The sequence below is a fragment of the Mus caroli genome, unplaced genomic scaffold, assembly GCF_978045245.1.
Source record: "Mus caroli unplaced genomic scaffold, Mus_caroli_1 scaffold_2, whole genome shotgun sequence".
Classification (NCBI taxonomy): domain Eukaryota; kingdom Metazoa; phylum Chordata; class Mammalia; order Rodentia; family Muridae; genus Mus; species Mus caroli.
Window position 1 is genome coordinate 171631502 of NW_028227257.1, and position 25881 is coordinate 171657382.

The following is a 25881-nucleotide window of genomic DNA, read 5'->3' on the forward strand; positions in this document are numbered from 1 at the left end:
GGATGGCCTTTCCTTCAGTCTGTTCTATACTCTTTGTCCCTGCATTTCCTTTTGACAGGATGAATTCTTGATTAATATTTTTGAGGTGGTTTGGTGGCTCCATCACTCAACCAGGGGCCATCCCTATCCACTGGATATAGTCTCTAGGTTCTATTCCCCCTTGTTGGGTATTTCGGCTAAAGTCCTTCTGTTGGGTTCAGGAAACCTGTTGGGTTCCTTGACATCTGGGACTTTCTAGTGGCTACACCCAGCTCACCCTTCCCCACTGTTACACACCTCCTTTCAAATTCCTGACACACTGTACTTCTCCCCCATCTCTCATATCTGAACCAGCCCCCATTTTTCTCCCCCTCCTACCTCCCCACCCCCTAGATCCCTCCCTCTACTTCCTGAGATTCTTTTCTTCCCCTTTCTAAGTAGAACTGTAGCATCCACACTTTGGTGTGGTCTTTCTTCTTCTTGGGTTTCATATAGTCTGTGAGTTGTATCGTGGGTATATCGAGCTTCTTTTTGCCTAATATCCACTTAACAGTGAGTACATACCATACGTGTACTTTTGTGACTGGGTTACCTCATTCAGGACATTTTCAAGTTCCATCCATTTGCCTAAGAATTTCATGAAGTCACTGTTTTTAATAGCTGAGTAGTACTCCATTGTGTAAATGTCCATTTTTTTGTATCCATTCCTCTGTTGAGGGACATCTGGGTTCTTTCCAGCTTCTGGATAATATAAATAAGGCTGCTATGAACATAGTGAAGCATATGTCCTTATTACCAACTGGAATATCTTCTGGGTATATGCCCAGGAGAGATATTGCTGGATCTTCCAGTAGTACTATGTCCAATTTTCTGAGGAACCACTAGACTGATTTCCAGAGTGGTTGTACAAGCTTGCAATCCCACCAACAATGGAGGAGTGTTTCTCTTTCTCCACATCCTCGCCAGCATCTGCTGTCACCTGAGTTTTTGATCTTAGCCATTCTGACTGGTGTGAGTTGGAATCTCAGGGTTGTTTTGATTTGCATTTCCCTGATGATTACAGATGTTGAACATTTTTTCAGGTGCTTCTCAGCCCTTCTATATTCCTCAGTTGAGAGTTCTTTGTTTAGATCTGTACCCCACATTTTTAAAGGATTATTTGATTTTCTGAAGTCCAGCTTCTTGAGTACTTTGTATATGTTGGAGATTAGTCCTCTATCAGATTTAGGATTGGTAAAAATTCTTTCCCAATCTGTTGGTGGCCTTTTGCCTTACAAAAGCTTTTCAATTTTATGAGGTCCCATTTGTCTATTCTTCATCTTAGAGCATAAGCCATTGGTGTTCTGTTCAGGAAATTTTCCCCTATGCCAATGTGTTCGAGGTTCTTTCTCTTCTGTTAGATTCACTGTATCTGGTTTTATGTGGAGGTCCTTGATCCACTTGGACTTGAGCTTTGTACAGGGAGATAAGAATGGAACCATTTGCATTCTTCTATATGTTAACAGCCAATTGAATCAGCACCATTTGTTGAAAATGCTTTTCTTTTTCCACTCGATGGTTTTGGCTCCTTTGTCAAAGACCAAGTGACCAAAGGTGTGTGGGTTCATTTCCGGGTCTTTAATTGTATTCCACTGATCTACCTGCCTGTCTCTGTACCAATACCATGTGGTGGTGGTGGTGGTGGTGGTGGTGGTGGTGGTGGTGGTGGTGGTAGTGGTGGTGGTGGTGGTTTTATCACTATTGCTCTGTGGTAGAGGTTGACGTCAGGATCACAATCAGCATTTTAAAAATATGTTCTCTGAACCTTTAGTGAGCACTGTGCCTTCTCATAGACATAGAAGAGTTGTACCACAAATCTCAGAACAGAGGAGAATCTTGTCGTGAACTGAAAGTTGTACATAGTCTGGCTAAGTAGAAGAAATTTAAAAATCCAGTTCTCATGACAACATGAAAAAAATACTTTTGTTTTGATTTATTCAATTTAGAAATTTGGAAGTGTTCATATAGTCAGTGTTTAAATTTCTGTTTTCAAGGATATTCAAGTCCAAATAGAAACATAATGGCTATGTGTACTCAGCTGTACTGTCCTCTATCTGCTGCTCAAATTATTAGGGAAAATGGATGTTTCTTCTTGTGCTTTCCAAGGCTCTGCTTTTGCTGTGAAATTTTTGAATTTTTAATAATAGTAATTAACAAACCAAAACACCTCATGTGGACCAGGCATTGCTGCACAAATCTATAGCCATAATGCAGAATGCAGCAGGCTGGGACAGAGGATTTTGAGTTTGAAGTTGGTTTGAACTGCAAAGCAAGAACTTATGAGCCTACATTTTTTAAGCATTCACAATTAAAAGAGAACAAAAATTTGTATATGCAATGTTTGACTGTCAGCAGGACTAAAAATGAATTTAAAGTGAAGTGAATTACTTGAGATTGGATAGAATTGACCCAGTGACTGTCCAGGGGCCTAAGCCTCTTTTAGCTTTTCCCTCTCCCTGTGTAATACAAGTCACAGTGGCATAAAAAGAAGGGGAACTCTCTTGGCATGAGATCTCAGGGCTAGGGTACCACAGTGACAGGCTGTTTTTCCTCTTCTGACTTGGATACTCAAGACCTAGTTGTGATAGGAAGTCATCCGATGTATCAATGCGGTTATTAAATTAGGGTTCCTATAGAAAGAAAGCAATCTTTCTTCCAAAGTGTCAGGCAACCATAGGAAATGAAAGATGGTTGAAACTGGCAAGGCCAGGAACCATGTGAAAGTATCAATGCTCTTTTTGTGAGCATGTGTGTGCGTGTTCATGTGTATGTGCACATGGATCCACTCGTGTGGAGGTCAGAGGACAACCACTGGAATCATACTCAGGATGTTCATCTTCTTCGAGGCATGGTGTCGCATTGAACTAAATAGTCATTGGCCAGTGATCCCTGGGGATCCACTTGTCTCCATCTCCACACACCTGGGATGCCAAGCACACAGATCTAAGTATTTTTAGATGGGTCGTCAGTGTGTAACTTGGGTCATCAAGACCACAGGCAAGCACTTCAATCTTTCCGAGAGCCCCATGGCACTGCTTGACCATACCTAGGGAGGTGCCTTTGGCCGTATAAGGTAGCTAGCTAAACATGAGCCTATGGATGAGCAAGTGAGCACTGGTTTCAGCATCAAGGTCCTGCTTGTGTTCCTCCCCAGATTTCCCTTAGTGAAGGACTGTGGCCTGGAAGCTTATTTGTTTGGCTTGTATGCCAAACAAATCACTTCCTCCCCTAAGTTGCTTTGGGTTGGCATTTTATCAAAGGAATAGGTAAAATTCCTTAACAACGAGGTGACTTTGAGAGCGATGGTTCTAACCAACTTAACAACAGATTCTAAAATGAAATACAAAACCAAAACAGACTTCAGAAGAAAGTAACCATATTATAAGCCCCAAACATACAATCAGTAACCTTTGGCACAAAACACAAATATCACCATAGATTTTTTTTTTAAACTTTATTAGCAATGTGGCGTTCATGTTTTCAAGTAAAAAGGGTTTTTTTCCATTTAGAATAAAAATTAAAATATAACTCTGATATATATTTTCCTTTATGTACATGGAAACATATCTACAGAATACAATCTTACAGCAAACTGAGAGAGCACGCCCTTTGTCCTTTAAACTGAAAACGTAAAAACACTGATTTTTTCTTTTATGCACCAATACACAAGATATGAACCAAATTTCAATACAAACTTTTCAAAGTGGAACATGAGAGGTAAAGGGCTCCCACCTTTAGTGACTAGGGTTCTCTCTGCTTACAGAGATGATGTTAGCTTGCATTCTGCTTACAGAGATGATGTTAGCTTGCATTCTGCTTACAGAGATGATGTTAGCTTGCATTCTGAATGACAGGTAAGATGGTCACTGTTTCTTTTGTTGAAATTAAAAAAAAAAAAAACCCTTCCCACAGTTTTCACCATAAAGCAATTTTTTTTTTTTAGCAAAAGATTGTTCTAGAACTTTCCTTCTTTAATGTTCCTTGTTGTCCTACTCAAAGCACTGCTCTACCTCGGTTCTGTGACAAGGCCTACAGCTCCCTAATACTGAGTCTTAGTCATCAAAAGAAAACTGAACAAGGATGTGTATAGTTCAGAAAACCGAATCGTTATTCATTTCAACCACAAAGGCTTTTAAAACCGAAACCCAAGGAGAGCAGGCAGGACAGCAGTTACGATTTTTCAGCAAATTAAATGGGTCATGAATACCACAATTTTGTTGTGTCATAGCATATTTTTGGATACCTGCAAACCACCCTAGTTTTAAGAAGCGATGAGAATTAAGCAGTTTAAGAGGTTAATCTGATTAAAGAGAGTGCTTTTCAGAAAATTTGCCAACAGAAAGCTATAGCGAGCAAGTAGAAGAATCATTAGGCTGTAGGGTTGCCAGTTCAGCTCCTCCTTCCTATTTAATTATTGCACCAAAGAGACACAAGCAGTAGATGTCCCCAGAGACTTCTGGCATAAACACTACAGCTATCTTAACTTACATTTTCTCCTTCCAAATAATTGCACACTCAATCACAGCTCTCTAAAGAGTAATTGGAGCCTAGACTCAATATCTTAACCCAAAACAGCAAAGTCAAACCACAACAAAGATCCCGATACTGTCCTGTACTGTTCTTTATACAGAAATGAATAGAAATGGGTGTTATATGAAATAAGTATGAAAAGCCTGAGCGTTTCCAAAACTCAGAGATGAATCTCAGGAAGTGGTATTTGGTGGAAGATAGAAGACAAAGACAATCATAGAGCACTCAAAATTCTATGACATAGATTAGGAGGGACCCATCTTCAAGGTGCTGATCAAAAGGAACCATCTGAAGATGGCAGTGAAGGTCAGAAGTGGCAGTGTGAAAGTGTGGATCATTTTAATTTATTGAGGACCAAATCAAAGCAAGCATGGGAAATGATCTTTTGAATATGATCAAATAAGGTCTAGGGACTCAAATAGCTGTAGAGCTCAAATGCTGTCTGTGAGTCAAACTCTGATCAAAGGCATCTAATTTTAAAAGTGACAGACCAGTTCTCCGTGCTCTAGATTAGAAACTGTGGTGAAGGACACCATTGTTGAATAGCAAAGATATGCAATGCCAGTATAGCCGGCTTTGATCAGTGTATGTTTTATTTTGTGGCCAGGATCATTTTGTTACAACATGGTACAAATATACTCCGGAAATGGGGCTGAAACAGACTCCCTACATTTTAAGGTGGGCATAAATGACCAACTGTGATTATTTAAGTTGAGGTGGCATTTCCATTTCTCAATCACATGGCACAGATTGTGTGATGTCTGCGCAGTTGGTAACAGGAGGCCATGAATGGAGTGATGCACCCAAGGTATAGGTACGTGGAGGAAAGGACGTTGGTCCCAGAAGATAATCAGAGAGATAAGGAAATGATACCATCCAGGAAGTAATTTGGCAAGTGAATCATTAAAATATTTTTGGTGTATGTGTATAAAAATCCATTTCTTTTCTTCCCACTCATTCTTGGAAATCAACTCTGTGTTTCAGACAAAAGGAAGTGAGAGGCAAGTCTAGAGAGAAACAAAACCCACATTACAATCCGGTGGCAAAATTGCATTCCGCACGTGAGCATGCCATCCTGGTTCACAGCTCTGGAGGACGCTGGCAATTCTCTCTGAGGAAAATCATCCTCTTTGGTCATCAAAATACTCAAGACTACTGGGGGGGGGGGGCGCTGACTTGCACACTGACAACCACTATGACAGTGGTCCCTGGTTGGGCACTCTTGTTGCAAGATTGTCATCTCTTCCTTGCCAAAGCCAAAGGTTAGGCTGGAGGAACCAACATTCTGCAGAGAGAGAGAGATCTATGCTACACTGCAAGGCTGAGGCATGAGGAGAGGCTGGGACATTTGGTTTCACAGGAAGAAGAGTTTCTGACCAATGCTGGACATGTCCTGACAGGCTTTTCTGTTAATGCTTTTCTGGCTCTTTCTGTGGGCTCAGCAGACCTCTAGGAAATCCCCATGTTCTGAGGCAACACGTCCTCCTCTGTGTCATTACTGGAAATGGCATGAGAAGGCCACATTTGTTCTAAAAGCATACCATGTTCTAGCAATGCCATAGCCACATCCCATTTCAGATGCAAAAGAAGTAACTTATCTTGAAAAGACCACAGTGAAGAATCAAGAAGGAGTGAGTATGGGAAAAATGCTACCCCATCTTGAAATAGATACCCTTTCCAACTGATAGATTGAGTATTTATGGCCAAAAGCATGTGGTTGAGAAGGCAGATGAAGGCAGAGGAAGGTTTAACATGTAGCTTAGAAGAGAGAAATCCAAATGCAAGCCAACTCCACAGAGCCTATCAGGGGCAGCTCCATCCTTACAGTTCCACACAGGACACAGTCTAACCACCAGTTGTTCCTAGGCATACCTATTCAGCAAAGAATTATAGCTTGACCATAGAAAGCCAGCTTCAGGGAAGACTAAAGAGGCTCAGCCACAAATAATTTACTTTCCAATTCCATCTGCAGCCATGGCCCAGTGTTGAGAACGGGTAACTAACATAGGCAAGAGGCGTTTTCTAAGCCTGAGGGACCACCATGCCTTAAAACGCTGCCAAAACACAAGCATCTCCCAGCTTGTCATACCATGCTCTGGGATGGTTGTGATTCTAGTCTAGAAAGAAGATGAACGTAATTATGGAAACCTATGGAAAACCACAAGTAAACCAGTAAGGCCCAGATAGGTGGGAAGTTAAGCTTCCAACGTGAGGCACAAGTGAACAGAGCGAAAGTTTTGGTCTCCTTGCCTGGTTTTCAAAAGATGTGGAGGTGACCTCCATGCTCTAATATACCTCAGCCCCTTTGGCTTTGCAAGCCCATGCTGAACTGCTCATAGGAAAACACCGATGTGTGCTGAGTATCAGGCAAACTTTACAATCACTGACTAGTCTACAAATGACTCAGTCTAATTTCATAAGCAACCCCCAAGAGAGCGAAAGGCAGAAACTGGTAGGCTACATTCTGTGGCCACATTCTTTTTCTCATTTTGGTCTACGTAGCCTCCTCTATAACAGGAGCAGGGAGAAGGTACCAGTGCCTCACTACTAAATGTCCTAATTTTCCCCTCCATGGGAACTTGGATCCAGGGTGGTGGCAAGTTACCCAAGGACATGAAGTTGGCCATTAGCCAATGGATGGAAACCAGCTGGATCCAGATCCAGTATTTGCTCTGCTATCTTATGCTATGGAATACTGCTCCCTTGTGCTTGCTTTCCATGTGGCAAGCCAGGCACTAGCAGAAAAGAGGCTCAGAGGGATCTGCCTGCACTGACCATCTGTGTTACCATTCTAAGCGGATACAGCTAGTTCACAAACAAAAAACAAAACGAAAAACCAACAAAAACGCTTTCCCCCAAGTCACTTCCTATACATGCCCCCTGAAAGCTTTTCTTCAATACAGAATTTGATACTTCCCTAAAGCAGCGTCCTCCTGACCAGTCACAGTGATTTAGAACATTGAAGCTATGGTTCTAAAGGAGACTACAGAGAGTGCTTGCTACCGCAAATGTTCCAGGCTTTGCTTACCCAGTAGCTATCTCGTGGTAAGCCGCCATACTTGTGAAAAGGCACCTCTGACAGAAGACAGAGCTGAACAGAGCCCAGAGAGTTGTGTGGGAGAATGGAGCTTACGTGAGATCAAATGGGATAGGAGGTGACTCTAAATCACAATTGCTTGCACGTGTGTGGCAGACAGAGCTGTATGAGAGCTGGAATCTGAGTCAGGCAAAAAACGGTGGCAAGATGGACAGGTAATTTGCTCAGATACACTAAGTTCATCTTAGTTTCCCAAGAACCTAGACCTACCTCAATGTAAGGAAACCTGGCTTCCAAAAAACTGCCTGGTTTGAATTGTGGGGGGAAAAAGGGAAACTCAGAGGTCCTGAGCCAGGGAAGGTCTGTCTCAGAACTTTCACAATACTATCAGAGCTGCTGGTGCTCCTTCCGTGTGCTTTAAAAATATAGGACTATCAAATAGGCTGGTGCAAAAAGGAGGTCCTGGGCTTCTGGCTTTTTGAAGATTACCAATGATTGTGCCATTTCACGAAGCCCAGGAAATAAGGTCTCAGTCCTGGAAACCTTTACAACAAACACAGCATTATCAGAATCAGGCGAAATCTGCCAAGAAGGGCGAGTTAGCTGGCGTACTGGGCATAGAAAGCCACCTTCACTCTCTCAATCTGATGGCATAACTTGATAGCGGGTCCCAGTTTCAGCTCCATGCACTCCTGCACTGTTGGAAGAGTCAGCAGGAGGAGTGCCTGGCCGTCGATGTCCTGTCAGAAGAGAAAGGCACGTTAGAGACAAAGAAGAATATACTCAGAAGATGTGCTTGTCTTGTAAAGCTTTGTCCTGGAGTTAAATATTTAAAGAACTCTTCTTTCTGCTTTTAAACTTCGGAGCATATTATCAAAGGTAACAATTAGCTTGATGAGTACTGAAAGCCTGTGTTAATAAAATTGTGTGTGTGTGTGTGTGTGTGTGTGTAGGGACATCTATCGAGGTCAGAGGAAATTCTTAGGTGTTGGTCCTCAGCCCCTACCTTGTTTGAGGCAGGTTATCTCTGGCAGGCTAGCTGACCTGGAATTCTGTCTCTGCCTCTTTTCCCCTCCAAGGAGTGCACAGATTACAGATTCGTGTACACCATTGTCCCTGGCTTTTTATTGGTTCTCAGGATACAAACTTGGGTCATTGGTTGGCACAGCTTCACCCATTGAGCTCCTGCCCCAATAAACTATTTATATATATATATATATATATATATATATATATATATATATTGCTAAGAACATTTTAGTGCCTCTGAAGCTCCTGCGCGTCTTCTGGTGGATGCAGGCAATGGAACAGTTGGTATGTTCCAGAAGTGGTTTTCCAGGCTTAGTATCCTGTTCTGGGACAGCAACTTCTTAGTTCCACGTCAGGTCCTTCTATACTAATCTGAACACCAGAAAAGATATGGACACTAAAAAATATTAACTCTTACTGCTTTGTACAGTCCTGACATTTTATCACCAGGATAGGTGATGAGGTACCAAAGAGAGAGATGTCAATTACATAGTCTGATTTTTCCAGAGGAAAACACATGTACACATTCACATGTGTGTGTGTGTACAAACAGACAGACATGTAGACAGACACACAGACAGACACACTATGAAGTAAGAGCTATACTTACCTTGCTCCAGTTTCTCCATTGCTACATAGTCTAACCACCAGTTGTTCCTAGGCATACCTAGGTTAGACACCAGTCTAACCACCAGTTGTTCCTAGGCATACCTATTCAGCAAAGAATTATAGCTTGACCATAGAAAGCCAGCTTCAGGGAAGACTAAAGAGGCTCAGCCACAAATAATTTACTTTCCAATTCCATCTGCAGCCATGGCCCAGTGTTGAGAACGGGTAACTAACATAGGCAAGAGGCGTTTTCTAAGCCTGAGGGACCACCATGTCCAGTATATACTACCACTGACACATGTGTCATGCCCTAAACCATTGTGACATCATACTTTATTCAAACAGAATCCAACTCAGTGTCATATGCCAACCAGAGACTCCTAAAAATAAACCAATCTTTTACAATAAGCTACCCTCCAGAACTATTAAGACCTAAAGAACCTGCCAGATGTACAAGCAATATCATGTAGATACATAAAAAGTGTGGAAAAAAATCAAGGTTACACGGTGCCTTCAGAGGAACCCACTAGCAAGCAACAGACCCCTAAAGAAATGAATGAGATGCCCACATTCAGCAGAAGGCCTCCATGGACGCTAAGTGAACTACCAGAGAAGAGACAGACAGTTCAGTGAAACAAGAAGACTACCTCCAAGTAAGAAGGATGAGCCAAGTGATCACGCCTGGGATAAGGAAGCAAAGCAAAACCAGGGAGCCCAAGGACTGAATAAAGCAGCCACGGACGTGCTCGGAAGCCTCACCAAGCAGACAGCTAGAGCTCCCAAGCTGCAGAGAGTTCTCCTGAGATAACACAAAAGGGAAGAAGGGAAAAGTAAGCAGCCAAGCAAGCAATAAGAGATCCTACAAAATAAACGAATATTCAAGTGAGTGTCTTAGAAAAGGGAGATGGGACCCAGAAAACCTAAATGATGAGAGAACAGCAATAAACAACTGAGATCTTAAGAAAAACATGGATCATCGGGTCTGGGAGGCTCAGAAGACTGCACAAAGACTTGGTAGAGTGAGGCGACCCAAGAGAAAGATAGAATTCCAAAAAAGTAATAGGAAGGTGCCAAGTTACATGTTAGGGGATTCTTGTGAAATAATAACAGACTTAACAGCAGACATCTCCACAGTCAGGAGGGAATGCCACATTCAAAATCCGAAAGCATAAGCACAAAGCCAGCCAGAACTCTACAGCAAGACCTAATAATCTTAAAAAAATACAAAAATACAGCCAACAACTTAAAGACACCTTCCAAAAGCTGCCCAAGGACTCGTACACCTCGAAGCAAGTGCCCATCATGAAAACACACTCATCCCTGTGCACACACACAATCCTCAAAGTGTTGCACTTGGCTTCAGGACTGGTTTCTTCCTGTTCTACTTCACCTTGCTATATCTATACAACAGGTGCCATATCATGATGATATCCATTAAGTGACTGTTAAATCTGCTATAGGAAGAAGGGCTCAAAACAGCATTCCAGAGGTCTGGGTATTCTGTTAGCCCGTGTCTCCATCACCTCACTTCCTATAGCAGGCTGGTTTGTTCCTGTGGATGCCTTTTGATTGTGTGGCTGAACTTAGCTGTACTCTGCCCTTTGGTCTGGGCATGTCCTAACTGGGTCTGTGTACTGTGCCTCAAATCAACCCCAAGTTTAAAGAGGGAGTCTGTTCTAAAGGCTGTTGTTGGAAGGGAAGGACAGTAGACACTTCCTATTCTGACTTTCAAGCTGAGCAGCCTGGAACAGAAGCAGAGAGAGAACATATCTTCGAAGCTCTTGCTCAAAAAGCCTCTCACTGATTAACTATTTGAGGCAGACAGACAGACTCTCGGTAGAATGACAAAAGCAGATAGAGGTGCGACTTTGAATGAAAATGTTCTCCCTGATGACTTGACCAGGCTCCTGTGGAGAGTTCCAAGCCATCCTCAGATGGCCCTGGACATGGTTTACAAACCCCAAATTCCTGATTTTGAGAAAGGGACTGATAGATAGGGTGAGGAGTTGATGGAGAGAGGAGAAGATGAGTGGGGAAATCACAGTGTATTGTATACATGCATGGAAGTGCCTAGTAACAAAATTAATAAAAAGGAGAGATGAATCAGAACAGATTTGACTTAGGGGCCCTCAACACCTTTACTAAAGCAGATGAATGTCCTTGATGTATTAAGTTAGCAATTAACTACAGAAATTAGAACATTATATAGAGAGAGGCAGAAATAATGAGCAGATTCTATCTGCCTGATACACTCCACTAATCTTGCTTTGCTTTTAAAATCTTTTTAGTCTACTAAAGCACACGGGTAATAGAACTAACAAACCTTAGTTGTAGTTGTGTGTGTAGAATTCTTTCAGCAAACAGTGAGGGGGATAATGAGCTAAGTAACTTGGCACCTATGTGCACATTCTTCAAATTGTGTATGTCCAACCCATTCCAGCCTTTGGCTGTGAGGGTTTTAAAAGAAAACTTGGTGTGGATTGATCAGTGGCAAAGTGCTTCCTACATACACATGGGGACCAGAGTTCAAACTCACAGCATCCGTGTGAAAGCTAGATGCAGGGATGTATGCCTGTCATCTCAGAACGGGGAAGGAATAGATGGTGAGAGCTCTGGAGCGCGGTAGCCGATAGATCTAGGACAATTGCATAATAGATAAAATTAAACAAAACCTTAGTTGCAGTTGTGTAGAATGAAATAATAGAATAAAATAAAAAGTAAAAAAAAGTTAATAAAATCACAAAATAAATAAATAAAAGTCATTAGGCAAGGAAACAATTCAGAAACTGATTCTATAATGACCTTACATAGAAGATTCTAGGCAGTCAGTCCAATGCTCAAAGAAATACTAAGCTCTTTACATCCTCTCTGAACCAGAACAGGATTCCACAGCCTGCTGTACAACATGGTGGTAAAGGCTGCCCTGGGTCACAGCATTAAGGAGAACAGCAGACCTAACAGACACCATGCAGACTGGAGGAGACTATTTAAAACTTTTGTCAAGGACCTCGAAATGGCAATCTCTGACCTTTTCAGATCAGGTGCTCCTTCTGTCCTGCCCCCAGCACCTGGCCAATCATACTGTGCCTAGACTTCTCCCCAAGAGTGGAACAAATTTGAAAGATCAGTGCCCCCTCTCCTGCTCCCTCAGCAGCAGGGGACGGAAGCCCCAAGTTTTAAAGGGGTTTCAGCTCTGAGTTCTTAGGTTAGAAAGCAAGCATACTATCTGGTAAATGTCGAGGTTAGCGACCTGGAAAAAGGCAGATAAAGGAGCGACTTTGAAACCCTCTAGGAGCTGGTGGTTTACCTGTGTTCCACAGAGGCAGCCTTTGAACATCTGGAACTAAGCTGACTTTGAGAGCCTCTGTACAAGAAGATGTGCCGAGGGAAAGGGCTAAGGCCAAACAATCTAATTAGAAATCCTTCACCCTCCTCTTTATCGGGGAAAATTCCACCCAAATATTCTCCTGATATCTAATGAAGTCTTTCCATATTAGAGCCACGTGAGGGCCCACGATTTCTACTTCTGCATGCCCCCAGTTCATTTCCCATTCCTAAATGTTAGGCAGTAGGATTCCTGCGTGTCATGGTTTTGACAAGACCATGCTACTCAGAATAAGACCAGGCCTCCAATCCTCTTGCTGCCTGCTAAATGCAGCTAGGTTTGAACCATCCAACCATCCACTCGTGTGCAGAGACTAACCCTCGGCTAACTAACCCTGATGTTAGACTCACTCCTGATGTAGATTCATTCAAGGCTTGTTGCCATTCATAGTGAGGTAGGAAATAGAAATAGGTAAATAGGAAAAAGCTGGACAAAAGGGGGCACAGAGATGACATTGTGCATTCCCCTGTACCACAAATCTCTTCTTCTCATGGGCCATGTAGGTTACACACAAAATTCACAGTTGATGGAGTGTTTACCATTATGCTCCAATATGACTCATAAGTGTTGGCAGGCCAGTTGCGATATTAGACTGAATCACTAACAGACTACTAATTTTAAGGAGATGGACTCAGGTAAAATATACCACGTGAAAATAAGCAGACTCACCACATCTGCAGAACACTTTGAAGGAATAAACTATGTCCTGATAGACAAGGGAGGATGCTACAGTGAGGACATGGTGATTTCATCTGTACTTGGCTGGAGTTCATGAGGATTTGGCATTTCGTTAATGGGAGTGCCTAGGATGTAAGGGCATGCGTATAAAGGGTCCTCCTCGATGCTAATGTGTTTGATGAGCTTTAGGGTAGCGACCTGATCCTGAGGACCAGTACCTGACCTCGATGGATGCAGTGGAAGTACGTCACCAAGAGCTTGCCTTGGAACCTTGTTCCAGCACCTCCCCATCTTTGTTTGCTTTCTGGTCATTGGGAAGTATGCAGTTCATGCTTCGCCATGGCACACCACAAACGCCCAGCTGCATGAGATCAGACATAGTAGCCCCAAACAACCATGGACTGAAAGAAGCTAAACTACAGCTCCTGTCCTTGCAAGAAGGATGCAAACGGAAGAATACGTAGGTCAAGGGAAATGAAGAAGAGGAAAGCCCTAGAAGAGAACTAAAGCTGCCAATGATCCTGGAACGTTCTCATAAAATAAGTGACTCGTTCAGGCAGCCTCCTTCTCTTGTGAGCACACTGATTGGCAATGGGCGAGCATGTAGTCTCTGCCGTTCAGGGACGTGTTCAAAACCACATGGCAGATGTGTGGACTCTCACTGTGTAATGTTCAGAACTGCAGCACAAAATTACAGAGAGTAGATTTTACTAAGAAACTGCCACAGCAATTTGGAAATAAAAGGTATGCATGCTGGCAATGGGGAGGGTGTAACGTCTGCAATTGCTCCCAATGGTCAGAACCATCTCGGAAATCCTAAGGTCCCTAGGCAAGAACACACACAGCTATGATCACTCTCTAAGCTGTGGTCTCCTGTGCAGGCCAGTGAAAAATCTGAAGGCACCTAGTTTATCCGACAGCTCAGCAAACGCTTTCTGGAGGCCTCACCCAATCAGAGCACTGCCATTTGGATAGAAAAAAAAGTTAGTAAAAATAAGTCGTTAAAAGTCTAATGGACAAGAAAGGACTCAAGTGTCCAAGCGCGTTAGCAGACCAGCAGGCAACACTTTTCAAAAAAAAAAAAAAAGAGTTGAAAATCCCTAATGTAAAATGCAAAATTAATTGGGAACAAGACTGACCCACTAGAAGCCCACCTAACGTCTAAATCAAGGACAAAGCTTTTAGCTGATGTCAGAGGAGGTGGGTGGACGAGGCTGTTGCCTACTCTGAATCTAAGGTGGAATGTGCCAGCAATTTCATTTCCTTGAAACAATCTGAGGTATTGTTGGAAACTGGGCTTAGCAGAGAGATAAAAGAGGAATCTAAAAGCAGTGTTTTAGCTACCCAGCCCACAAGCCAGCGCCTCACTGAGAATTTGCACAACTATGAACACAGTGTCAACACAGAAGCCTGGGAACCATTTGTGCTACCAATGTCAGCTCCCACCTAACTTAGAATCTATAAGTCAAATAAATAAATAAATAACAAAAACAAACAAAAAAAGAAAACAAAACAAAAACCTGTCTCAGAGCAGGATAATGTTTCTAAAGGGAAATGGAACATTTGGGTCTAAATCAAAATAAAATTTAAGATTTATATAGAATGACACATTTCATTGTCATGTTTTGGACATTATATGGCAGGTACAGCAGGTATTAGATCTGTATATGTTGGTATATGTTGAACGTATATATGGACCAACATATACATGGTGGCATATTTAAACCTATATTGTCAGAATTTGTCCTGTCCTTGAATACGACAGGTTTCTCCTTGTTGTGTTTGTTTGTTTGTTTGTTTGGGTATTACTAAGTCTAAGTATCAGCTGGGAAACCACTGCCTCAGACAGCACTTTACATGACTTTCTAACTCTTGCTCTGAAATAGTTTGTATTGTTTCTAAGATGGAGATGTCTTGCTCTGTAATAGTTTGTACTTTTTGTTTCTAAGATGGAGATGAAATTTTATCAGTAAGCCATGTATCAGCTAAGCTACAGCACTGCTGACCATTTCCTGTCTTGTCTGTGTGCTATAATGAAAAGACAGATCGTTGCCCTCATTCTTTAGGTCAGAAAGCACGTCTCCCTGTCTGCCTCTCTGTCTGTACCCAGAGAAGAAAAGCAGTGAACGGCAGAAATCCAAGAGCCAGGCCTCCTGTCTGGCTCCTGATCATGCCTCCATATGACCTCCTCTGGAGTCTGTAGAAGTTTCCAGAGCAAATGAGATTAATCACTTCACCTTGAGGATATCAGGGCAGCAGAGATAGGATACCAAGAAGTACACTCATGGGAGCGGGAGGTGGAGTCCTGGGATGCTCTTTAATTTGCCTCTTACAACATTTCACTACCTTGACTTGGACCAAAAGAAAATTCTCTATATCAATGGGAAATCAGATTTTTTTCTCTGCCGTACTGTTTAAAATTTTATCTTCTCAAATTATCAGTTTATTAAATGTAAAAACAGACTAGGCAGGTATATCTTTAATCAACTATATAGAAAATAGTATTTAGAAAAATATTAGGTCTTAAAAGACAGATATTTACTCTGTAAAGTTTTGCTGGTTAGCAACCCTGCAGCCCAGTATAAGAACATTGGCTGAGTCAGATGTGGTAAGAAGACAGAGGGCAAGTTCCATCAAGTCTCTGCTTCAAGTTCCTGCTTCTAGGTCCCTATCTTGAGCTCCTTCCCTGACAACCCTTCCTTCGAGATTATGAGGTATAAGAGGAAATCAATTCTTTCCTCTCCAGGTTGAGAGCATCTTATCACAGCAACAGCACAACAGAAACTGGTACCAGGAAGTGGGCTATGGCTGTGAACAAGGGCGGAGCCTAGATGCTCACTCTTCTCCTGCCAGTGACAGGAACCTCTCTGTGAGAAAACCCTCACGTCAGGCACACCATACCTGCTCTGCAGCGTGGTCGAACCTGCTTACAGGTATCAACTGCGGTATGCAGCTGAAGGGCATGTGAGACTTAATCCCTCTGTGGTAAGTCCTAAGGAAGCCAGATAACATAGGCAATGCCTTTAAGAGTTTCAGGGCTGGGAAGACAGTTCAGTCAGTTCACTCCCTTTAAAAAACTGAATGTGCCTGGAATCCCAACACTTGGGAGGCAGGACTAAATCTAGTCAGTCAGCCTGGCCTATTAGTGAGTTCCGAGCCAGAGAGTGAACCTGTCTCATAAAGGTGATATCGCTTGAGGAAGGATACCCTACACTGTCCCCTGGGCCTCAAATGCACACGTATACCTATGTGCACACAGTCATGCATGTAACTGCACACATGAACACACATAACTGCATGTGCGCACACACAGACACAGACAGACACACACACACACAAGTACACTTATGCATGGACATACAAACACAGAGACAAGACCTGGAGTCCAGAAAATACACTGATGACCCAGAAAGCCAGTGTACCTGCTCCTGGAAGATCCTGGCCAAAGGTGCACAGTCAGTCAGCTTAATGAATCGGACCACATCCGTCACCGACCATTCCAGTGGATTGCTCTCAAGTATCAGTCTCTCCTCATCCGCTTGGCTCGAATCCTGCAGGGACGAGGGCAGGGCACTGTCATTACACACTGCAGGGCCAGCTGCATCCTCTTAATAACCTCTGTGCCTCCACACTGCCAGAGTAGAACTCCTAGCTCTCTTGGTCTCTCACGGGGCACACAGGCAGAACTCAGTCTCTACAGAGTTTCTTAGCAACCTGCCTCTGGTAACTTCTACACCTGCAATGACCTGGGTATCTTCAAAAGTTCAAAAACATTAAGAACAGAAGGTACAGCAGGGCTGGGGACTCAGTCGGCAAAATGCTTGCCATTCAAGTTTAAGGACCTGAGTTTGATCACCAGATCACACATTGAGAAAAAAAAAAGGTGGTGGGATTGGGGAAGTGGAGGCAGGAGGATTCTGGGAACTGCTACCCAGAGAGACTAACTCACTACTAAGCAAGCTCCAGGCATGAGGTTGCCTTCCTCAAAAATATTTTTTATAATAAAAGGAGAAAGAAAAGAGTGGAAGGCACCTATTGCATCTGAGTTAGATCCCTGGCTTCTACGCACAACTATGACCACGCCCCTGCCTCACTCCATGTCATAGTGACCATCAATCTTGAATCTCTAGTTGTGAAAACCGAAGGCTTAGTTTCTGATGAGGCATCTCTGATTAAAATGTGAACAGATAGTAAGGTGCAAAGCTGCTTGCAGGCAAGACAGCACGCTGTCATCGCCACTAACTTTTGTGATAATGGCACCAAGGTCTTTTGCAGCAGTTCACCTATCACCTGGCGGTTACAGTAGTGCCAAGCACGCTGATTTAAAATGTTATGATATGAGAGAGGTGTCCCATAAAGGAGAGAGTGATACAAAATTCAAGTCTAGAAATGGGACATGTAGAGATGGAATTTGGAGGCCCAGAAGTGGAGATTGGGCCCTCTCCTCCACCTGACCTGAAGCTCTGGAAGATTAAAGACACCCAGAAATGAAGATATTATTCCAACCCGGGGAACTCCTGTCGGATGTTTTCTGGATCTCTAACAAGAGGTAAAATCATTCTTTTTTGTCCTTGGACTTGGGAATTTTGACAGAGCATCTCTGGTCTTTTCAGATATTTTAAAGAGGTTCACCTGGACCACAGCCTTAACTCTAGTCCATGTTCTTAAAGATGAGCCATGCACCCTCTGCTCTCTGAACTCACCTCTGGTTTCACAATCCTAACAAGTGGACCCTTGACTCTGTTATTAGAAGAAGCAGTAGTTGGCACTGTGCGGACCCTCCGTGCCCTTTCCACTGGAGGTCGCTTCAAAGCCTCGGAATTTCTCCTCAGGGTTACAGCCCTTCGTGGCCGGACAAAGGGCACCTGTGCTGCTGAGGTGTCTGTCTGGTAAGCCGGACCGTGGTACCCAGTTTTCTTCCTTGCAGTGTCCATAGTTTCCGGCTTCTCCTGTTCAGTTTTGTGAGAGGCAAAGGGATGTGCTTAGTGAGGGTGGGCCGAAAGGGCCTGAGTGACACACAGTGTGACCCTCACCAACAGCCACACTGCCAGACCCTGAGGCCATGTCCCTTCCTTCCCAAAACAAAGCTGCTGGCAAGGTTTGTCCACTGAGGCCCCCAAAGAGAGCCCATGACACCAAAAAACTTTCCTAACGGACATCTCCTAATTAGTAGCTGAACACGTGCAGTTGGTTCTCGGGGTGGGGAGGGAGGGGGAGGGGGAGGGGGAGGGGGAGGGGGAGGGGAGGGGGAGGGGGAGGGGAGAGAGAGTTTAATAGTTAAAATACATTTCATGAAAGCATGAGAACCTTGGTTTGATCCTCAGAAGCCATGTAGAAAAGCTAGAAATTGGGAAGGTGGAGCCAGGTAGATCTCTGAGGTTTGCTGGTCAATCAGCATAGCCAAAAATGATGAGTTCCGGGGGGGCGGGGGGGGGGGAGGCAGTAAGAGACCTTACCTCAAAAACAAGAGCAGACAAAACAAAAATCCAAGGTGGACCCTTTCCCAAGGAATGACAACTGAGGTTAACCTCTGTTCTTCACATGCTTGTACCCCTCCCACACACACACACACACACACAATGTTCAAGGCCACTCTGAGCTACATAGGGAGACGTCTCAAAACTGCAAGGGACAGGTTGCAGCTCAATGGTAGAGTGCTTGCCTAGCATCCCCCAAAACATCCAAACAGGGCAGGCAAACGTGCACGATGCACAAACCAGACAGCCTTTTTCTCCGATCCTGTGATCCCACAGTGGGAGGAGACAACAGACTCTCAAAAGTTGTTTGTACCTTCCACAACTGCGGCACAGCAAGCATACGTCTGCGTTCTCATCCTCCCAATGCTTTCCCACTCCCTTTCCACCCTCAGTATCTTGCTCCCACTCACACATAAATAATAAATTAAATTAGAAAACAAACGAAACCCTTCTAATCAAAAGGGCTGGAAGCCTTTTAAGGACAGTGTACCTGTGCTGAGCCCTTTGGGATGCCCTCTGGGATGCTCTCTGGGATGCTTTCTGGGATGCTCTCTGGGATGTCCTCTGGGATGCTCTCTGGGATGCTCTGTGGGATACCCACTGGGATGACCTCTGGGATGCCTGCTGGGATGCCTGCTGGGACGGCTGCTGGGACGGCTGCTGGGACGGCTGCTGGGACGCCCATAGCAGATTTCCGTTTCTTCTGTACATAGACTGATTTCCGTCGTTTCCTTCTTCTGGTTGATTTTGGTGGAGTTTCGATGTTGCTGACTCTAAGTGAAGACTGAATGACCCTTCTTCTTTTTCCATAATAATAGGCTGCAGGGAGGAAGACAGTTTTACTGAGATTATAGTCAATGATGGGTTCATCACAGAGCCATACAGCCCACTGGGAGATCTCTGGCCTCACTAGTCACAATTTTAACCAACAGCTACTTTGGTTTGTTTCTTTGTTTGTTTCTTTGTTTGTTTGTTTTTCCCCTGCCACTGTACCTCAGTTTCCAGTGACAGCAATACTCACTCTGAGGAATCTTAGCCTTTTGCAATTTGGTGGCATGGGATGCAGAATCATCTTTTAGTTCACTTGCAGGTGACAATGATGACCCCTTCTCCCTTTTGTCTAGGGAATACAGAAGAACCTATTTACAACTTGAGTCCTCGGTCAAGTTAGTTACCTTCAAGAGCAATAGCTACCCAGTGACCCTTGCTGACCCTGGCACTGGCCCAAGGTAAGGTGATGTAGAAATGAACAGGGGCTGTGAGCACCCTGAGGATAGAGAAAGCTGTACAGGGAATCTAAGTCACACAGGGACTTTCTAGGTGACGCTTAGGGCTCATTGTCAACTTGGCAGACTTTAGAATCGCCCGGCTGTTCAGGTGGGGAGTTATCTTGACCTGGTTATAGAGGTGGGAGGTGAGCTGGCAAGCTGACAACTACCATGGACTCCCTGCATGCTATGTCCCCTGATTACGGATGTGTCGTGACTACCCCTCTCAAGTTCCTGCCATTGTAATTTCTTTGCCATGGTGGACTGTATCTTGGAAGTGTGAGCCAAAATAAATCCCCCCTCCCCCGAAGTTGTTATCAGAATATGTAATCAACCACAGCAACAAGACAACTGAGACACCTTGTCTCAAAGCAACACAGCCTGTGGATGGGGCTCAGTGGCAAAATGCCTGTTTGGGAGGAGCAAGCCTGGGTTCTATGCCAGGGACTGGGAGTGGAAGGTTGATTTGCCAAGTTTCTCTCTCTCTCTTTCCCTCTATCTGTCTCTCTCTGTGTCTCTGTCTCTGTCTCTGTCTCTGTCTCTGTCTCTGTCTCTCTCTCTCTCTCTCTCTCTCTGTGTGTGTGTGTGTGTGTGTGTGTGTGTGTGTGTGTGTGTGTGCAAGCACACGCACATGTGTTTGGAGTCTGTCTGGTTTTGTACATAAGAGCCTTAGTATGAATAGTATCTTGACCATATTCATATCCCTGGTTCCAAAAAAGCAGTTGATATACCACAGGTAGCTGTGGTTCAGAGCACTGACCACACTACGTGCATCCTTTATCTCTAAAGTGGCTGGAACCTGGGCTGGCAGATCCAACTTCCTTTTCCTGGCCCCAGGACCAGAGATGACTAAGGGGAGATTAGGAAGCTCTGAAGCTGTACACTGGAGTTCTCAGAGCTTGAGATGTCTAAGGTAGAGGCTTCTACAGTGATAAAGGCTAACCAGGGTGGGGGGAAAATAAGTTCTCAGAACTGAAGAAATGATGGCAGTGGAAGCTGTCTGTGGTGGCAGAGGTCTCTCAGTGTGGTGGGGGGTGACAGTCACAAGCATTACAGGATGGAAAAGTGGGACCAACTCAGAGTCCTGCACAGCAGTGGCAAAGCAAAGGTAGCTGGGAAGGAAGGGAGGATGGCTTCTGAATCCTCCAGTGATGGAGAGGAGCCTGAGAGAGTGTTGAGGGGATTACCTAAGAAGAGGAGAAGCAGACAGGGTCTGGGCAGAAAGGTAACATTGCAAAGACTTTCCCTCTTGATATGCAAGAACCACTGGGCAGCACTGAAGGACTCATTCACATCTGTAATTCCAACACAAAAGAGCAGAGGCAGGAGGAGTGCTGACAGTGGGAAGCCAGCCCTAGTCACAGCATGAGTTTTAGGCTAGCCTTGGTTACAGGAAAAAAAAAAAACCAAAAAAAAGTATTGTTATTACAAATCCTAAACTTATACCAGGACAAGAAATTAGAGTCTGTGAACATTACTAATATCGATTTATAAAGTGCTTCCTTCATGCATGCAGGTTAGGAATCAGTTGGTCCTCTGAAGTTCTCACTTCTCCTTTCCCAAAACCTTCTAGTGACAATCCCCCACCCCTTGTTTGATCCATCTCATCCCCTTCTTTGTTCAGGCTAAAACATACATGGATCGGCAACAGAAAAATCTTAAAGAGTTCTCCAGGTACTCACATGAAGAAGTCTGCAAAGAGTTAAAAACAAAAAAAAAAAAAAAAAAAAAAAGACAAACAAATAGACAACAAACGAACGAACGAACGAACAGGCCCCCAAGTGCAGCCCCGCAGAGCTCAGGCATATCCGGTGTCTTTGTCTTCTTCATACTCACTGTATCTGGTTTTGGTGTGGACCGAACAGTTCTCTGGGCAGGTTTCAGAGATCAACACAGGGCTCAGTAAATTTGGACAGCACTCCAGCTTGGCACAAACTTGCCGGCAGAAATTCATCACTTGGTCTGCTGTTCGCACGATCTTGACCACGGCCCTGTATGTTTTGCCCCCGTATCTGGACAATAACGGACAGAATAACAACAGTGAGTTCATTTTCAAACTGTGAGACTGGTAGGTGTGTCTGACCTTTTGGCACTGTGACAGATTCAGATATTGTCACCTACGAAGTTACACTCGAGAACTGCACATGAAGTTATTTGTTGGTGGGGTTGTTTTAATCCATTTTTAAAATGGCAAGACTGTCAAGTCTGGAGAGATGGCTCTTTGGTTCTCTTAGCATCGGCTATGCTTCCAGAGAATGGAGCTGGGATTCCCACAAGGTGGCTCACAGCTATCTATAACTCCTGTTCTAGAGGGTCTTACCCCCTCTTCTGGCCTCAGAGGGCATTGCAGGCATATGGTAGGTACACAGATGTACACACAAGCAAAACACCCATACATACAAAATAAAAATAAAGACATTTTTTTAAAAGATCACAAAGTTTCAAGTAAGTTTAGTGTTGGGTCTCATTTATAGCTCTCGTGGGGTGCATGCAGCCTGCGGGAGACACAGGATTGGAGACACACAACATTGTTAAGGTTTGAATCTGAGGTGTCCCCTAAAGGTGCTAGATGTATGGATGCAAGCCTTGGGGCTTTGGGGAGACGACTAGATCACGAGCTGCCTATTGGTCAGCAGAGTGATTTCTCGGTGGATTCATAAGTTGATGGCATTACTGAGAAGCAGGAGACCTTGGGGGTGGGGCCTAGCTGGAGACAATGAGTCACTAGGGCAAGCCTCTATTTTGTCCCTAGTCCCTTTTGATCACTCACACGAGGTGAGCAGCTCTGTGCCTCCATTCACTGTACACCACACTGCTCCACCACAGAATGAAACTTCAGACTCTCCAAGCCCAAACCATGTTTTCCTCCCACGTTCTCCTCAGTGGGGACATTTTGTCACCTCAACGGCAACAACCAAAACCAACCAGCTTAAGTGTACTCCCAAAGTGAGATCTCTGTTTTCTAATAACGTAGTGCACTGTGGGTGGCTTCTATTTTCTCTTTATACTTTCTTGTAATCTTGCTGGGCATGTTGGAGAATGATTCTCTGGTGGGCACAAAGAGCATGGTAATAGTATTGACCCTAAAGACTTCTGTGTGACAGGTTCTCACCATGTTACACATAGTCTCATAGCCAAGCCTAGGATGGCATAGTCTATGGTATGGTATGGTATGGTGTGGTGTGGTGTGGTATGTGTAGTATGGTATGGTGTGGTGTGGTGTGGCGTGGCATAGCATAGCATAGCACAGTACATATCTGTCATGGTTCTCAGAATGAAGCTAATAAGATCTAATGGGTACTCTTCAGTTTTTGAAAGTGTGGGTGCAAACTGGATGGTGAATGTGACTTGAAAAGCTATGCAAAGTCAAATCATTGAAATTGGCATCGTTTATCCAGATGGCACAGTGCATTGTTGAGATGCGGGACAATCTCCATTATTCATAAGTGGCATCTGTACAGTACGGTGACCAGGCAAGCAAGGTCACAATCAAGAGAAGCATATTTAAAAAAAAATCAAAACAAAACAACCCCCTTCACGAAGTCCTGTAAAGTCACCCTTCCACTCTGGAAGTCCTGGGACTAGGAGACACCAGCTGCTTTAGAGCTACTTCAGTAATAGGCTTCCGTATGGTTGAAGTCTCAAAGGATCCATACAAAAGAGCAAACCACTTCACGATAATCTGACCATTAGGGTAGCCAGAGTGACAGGTGGCTCCACAAACCCACTTCTGGGGACATCATTTACTCCCCAGTCCTGCCCACAGAGAGAAGTGCAACGAACCCTTTCCTGAAACATCGTCACAGAGCCCAGAGAACATGTTCAAAGGATGGATACTCTAAGATAAGGAGATCATAAAAACGGGCAGGTTAAAGCCTTGATCCAAGCCTAGAGTGGCAGGTGACTCAGCAGTTAGGAATGGGAGCTGCTCTTTCAGGGAACCCATATTCAGTCCCCAGTACCATCAGATGACTCACAACCCCTTGTAACTCTTCTTCCAGTGGGACCCCGTGCCTCTAGTCATCATGGGCACCTGCATTCATGTGCACATATGACCCTGTCCAAATGTACACAGACTAAAGGTAATAAAACAATGTTCTCCAGTGCTCTTAACCACTGAGCTACCTCTCCAGACCCTTCATCTTGATTCTTAAAATTCAATGTCTTCCTGAAGTCTCCAGTGTTTTCCCTAACAAGCCATTTTCAAAGTCTCAACAGAAAAGCAAACAAGCAAACTCTAACCTGAAACAGTAGTTTGTATTTAATCTCTGGCCTTTCATGACCCAGCACTCCGGCCATCTTTCCTCTCCAATCCCTACGATGGCTTACTGTACGGAAAGAGCTCACACCCATGCTTGGTAGACAAAGCCATGTTTTAAAGCTGATAGCTTTGCTATCGATGTTAATTATTTCCCTAGAACCTGCATGGACCCTCTGTAGAGAGACAGCCCTCCCTGTGGCCTAGGACAGCTGCACTTTGCAGAGAGAAGGTCTTACTTTCTACTGCTGTTGCATTTCACGACAAGAATAGCCCCACTCTGAGAACATGGTGCACCCCACTGTTTGTAGGAAGCAGAGAAGATAAACTTTTTACAGGTACATTTTTTTCTCCCTTGTAAGTTTTATCTTTATCCTGTTTGTGGCCCTCCAACTCTGCTTGGAAGACCTTGGTATTAAGAATCTTAAGTCTCTTTGCGGGAAATAAAATGAAATGGCATGACACCAATGGCAGGAGAAATGAGAACACCAGGTCAGATGCCAAACTGGGAAGGGGAACTCAAAGACATGCTCTTCACATTTCCCAAGTCTACAGTCACAAAACACATCAAGAGACATGGGCAGAGTGGGACCACTTCCTATGGGCAAAGGAAAAGCATCTCTTCCCCTTCCCTATGTCAGGCAGGTTCCCTGGATACAGGAGCTTTGTCATTTGCCTCAGTAATGTTTAAAGGGAGCACACAAAGTCAGGGGATTCATTAAGACAACTGCACACGTGTGTCATTGTACTGTCTTATAATGAAGAGAGTGCTTTGCTAAAACGCACCCCCCTCCCCGTCACTTGGAAAAGCCCATGTAAATGTACTGAAATAAGAATTAAATCACAGTCAAATAATGATGTTTTTCCTACATGTCTGTCTAGATGATGTAAAGGTGAAAGGACTGAGCAAGGAGGGTGCAGTGCCTGGGTAGAGGGCTGTAATTCAACAAGACACTATTACTCTGGGGATCTAGCTCTAACGGTTCGTGGCATGGTGCTGCAGGCACACAGTGTTCAGCCATGGCTCAGGGTCTGCCTCAACTGTCAAAAGTTGCCTAGGCCTCTCCTAGGACAGCTCCTACCTAGCCATCAACTGTGGAGGAAGCAAAAAGGATTTAGTGATTGGGTTCAGGATAATCAAGATTGCTTCTCTAATCCCAGAGCTGCCATAAGCTACTAATGGCAGGTACCTCCGAAGGTCTGTGGACACAAGGTCCTTCCTTCCTAAACCGCTTCTGACTGGGTGTGTACACCAGGTATCCTGCTGTCAGAAGCCAAGGCTGACAATGTGACTACAATGATGGGCCAGGACAAGAGTCTGGATTTATTGCCACAGCAGCCTCTGGCTGGCATCTGAAAACCTGAGCAAGAGGGCCGACTCTCAGGCCTGATACAAAGCAAATTTCATTGTCTAGAGAAGAAGCAAGAGTGTAGCACTAACACTGTACAGGAGTCACAGAAAGCCATTCTTAGAGTCTTGCTGTTTTGAAACCCCAGATGTAATACACACACTATGACACACACACATAGCAAAAGACACACATACTGTGATACACACACACACAGCTACAGTTAAAACCCATGGCCCTCCC

General features: G+C 44.1%; 1 protein-coding gene across 5 annotated transcripts in view; it reads right to left on the minus strand.

Moving 5' to 3' along the window:
- Window positions 1-3489: 3489 nt before the first annotated feature.
- Sfmbt2 (Scm like with four mbt domains 2) overlaps window positions 3490-25881 on the minus strand; it is a 189329-nt gene continuing 166937 nt past the window's right edge. For 4 of the 5 annotated variants that reach the window (XM_029469511.2, XM_029469516.2, XM_021182776.2 and 1 more), the window contains 6 exons: window positions 21868-22043; window positions 19785-19883; window positions 19254-19582; window positions 17990-18235; window positions 16709-16837; window positions 3490-8325 (listed from right to left, as the gene is read on the minus strand). In XM_029469511.2, the coding sequence (XP_029325371.1) occupies window positions 8185-8325; window positions 16709-16837; window positions 17990-18235; window positions 19254-19582; window positions 19785-19883; window positions 21868-22043 (1120 nt within the window). In that variant the 3' untranslated portion in view covers window positions 3490-8184. The remainder of the gene's footprint in view (window positions 8326-16708; window positions 16838-17989; window positions 18236-19253; window positions 19583-19784; window positions 19884-21867; window positions 22044-25881) is intronic. The other variant, XM_029469524.2, reaches the window with a different exon arrangement.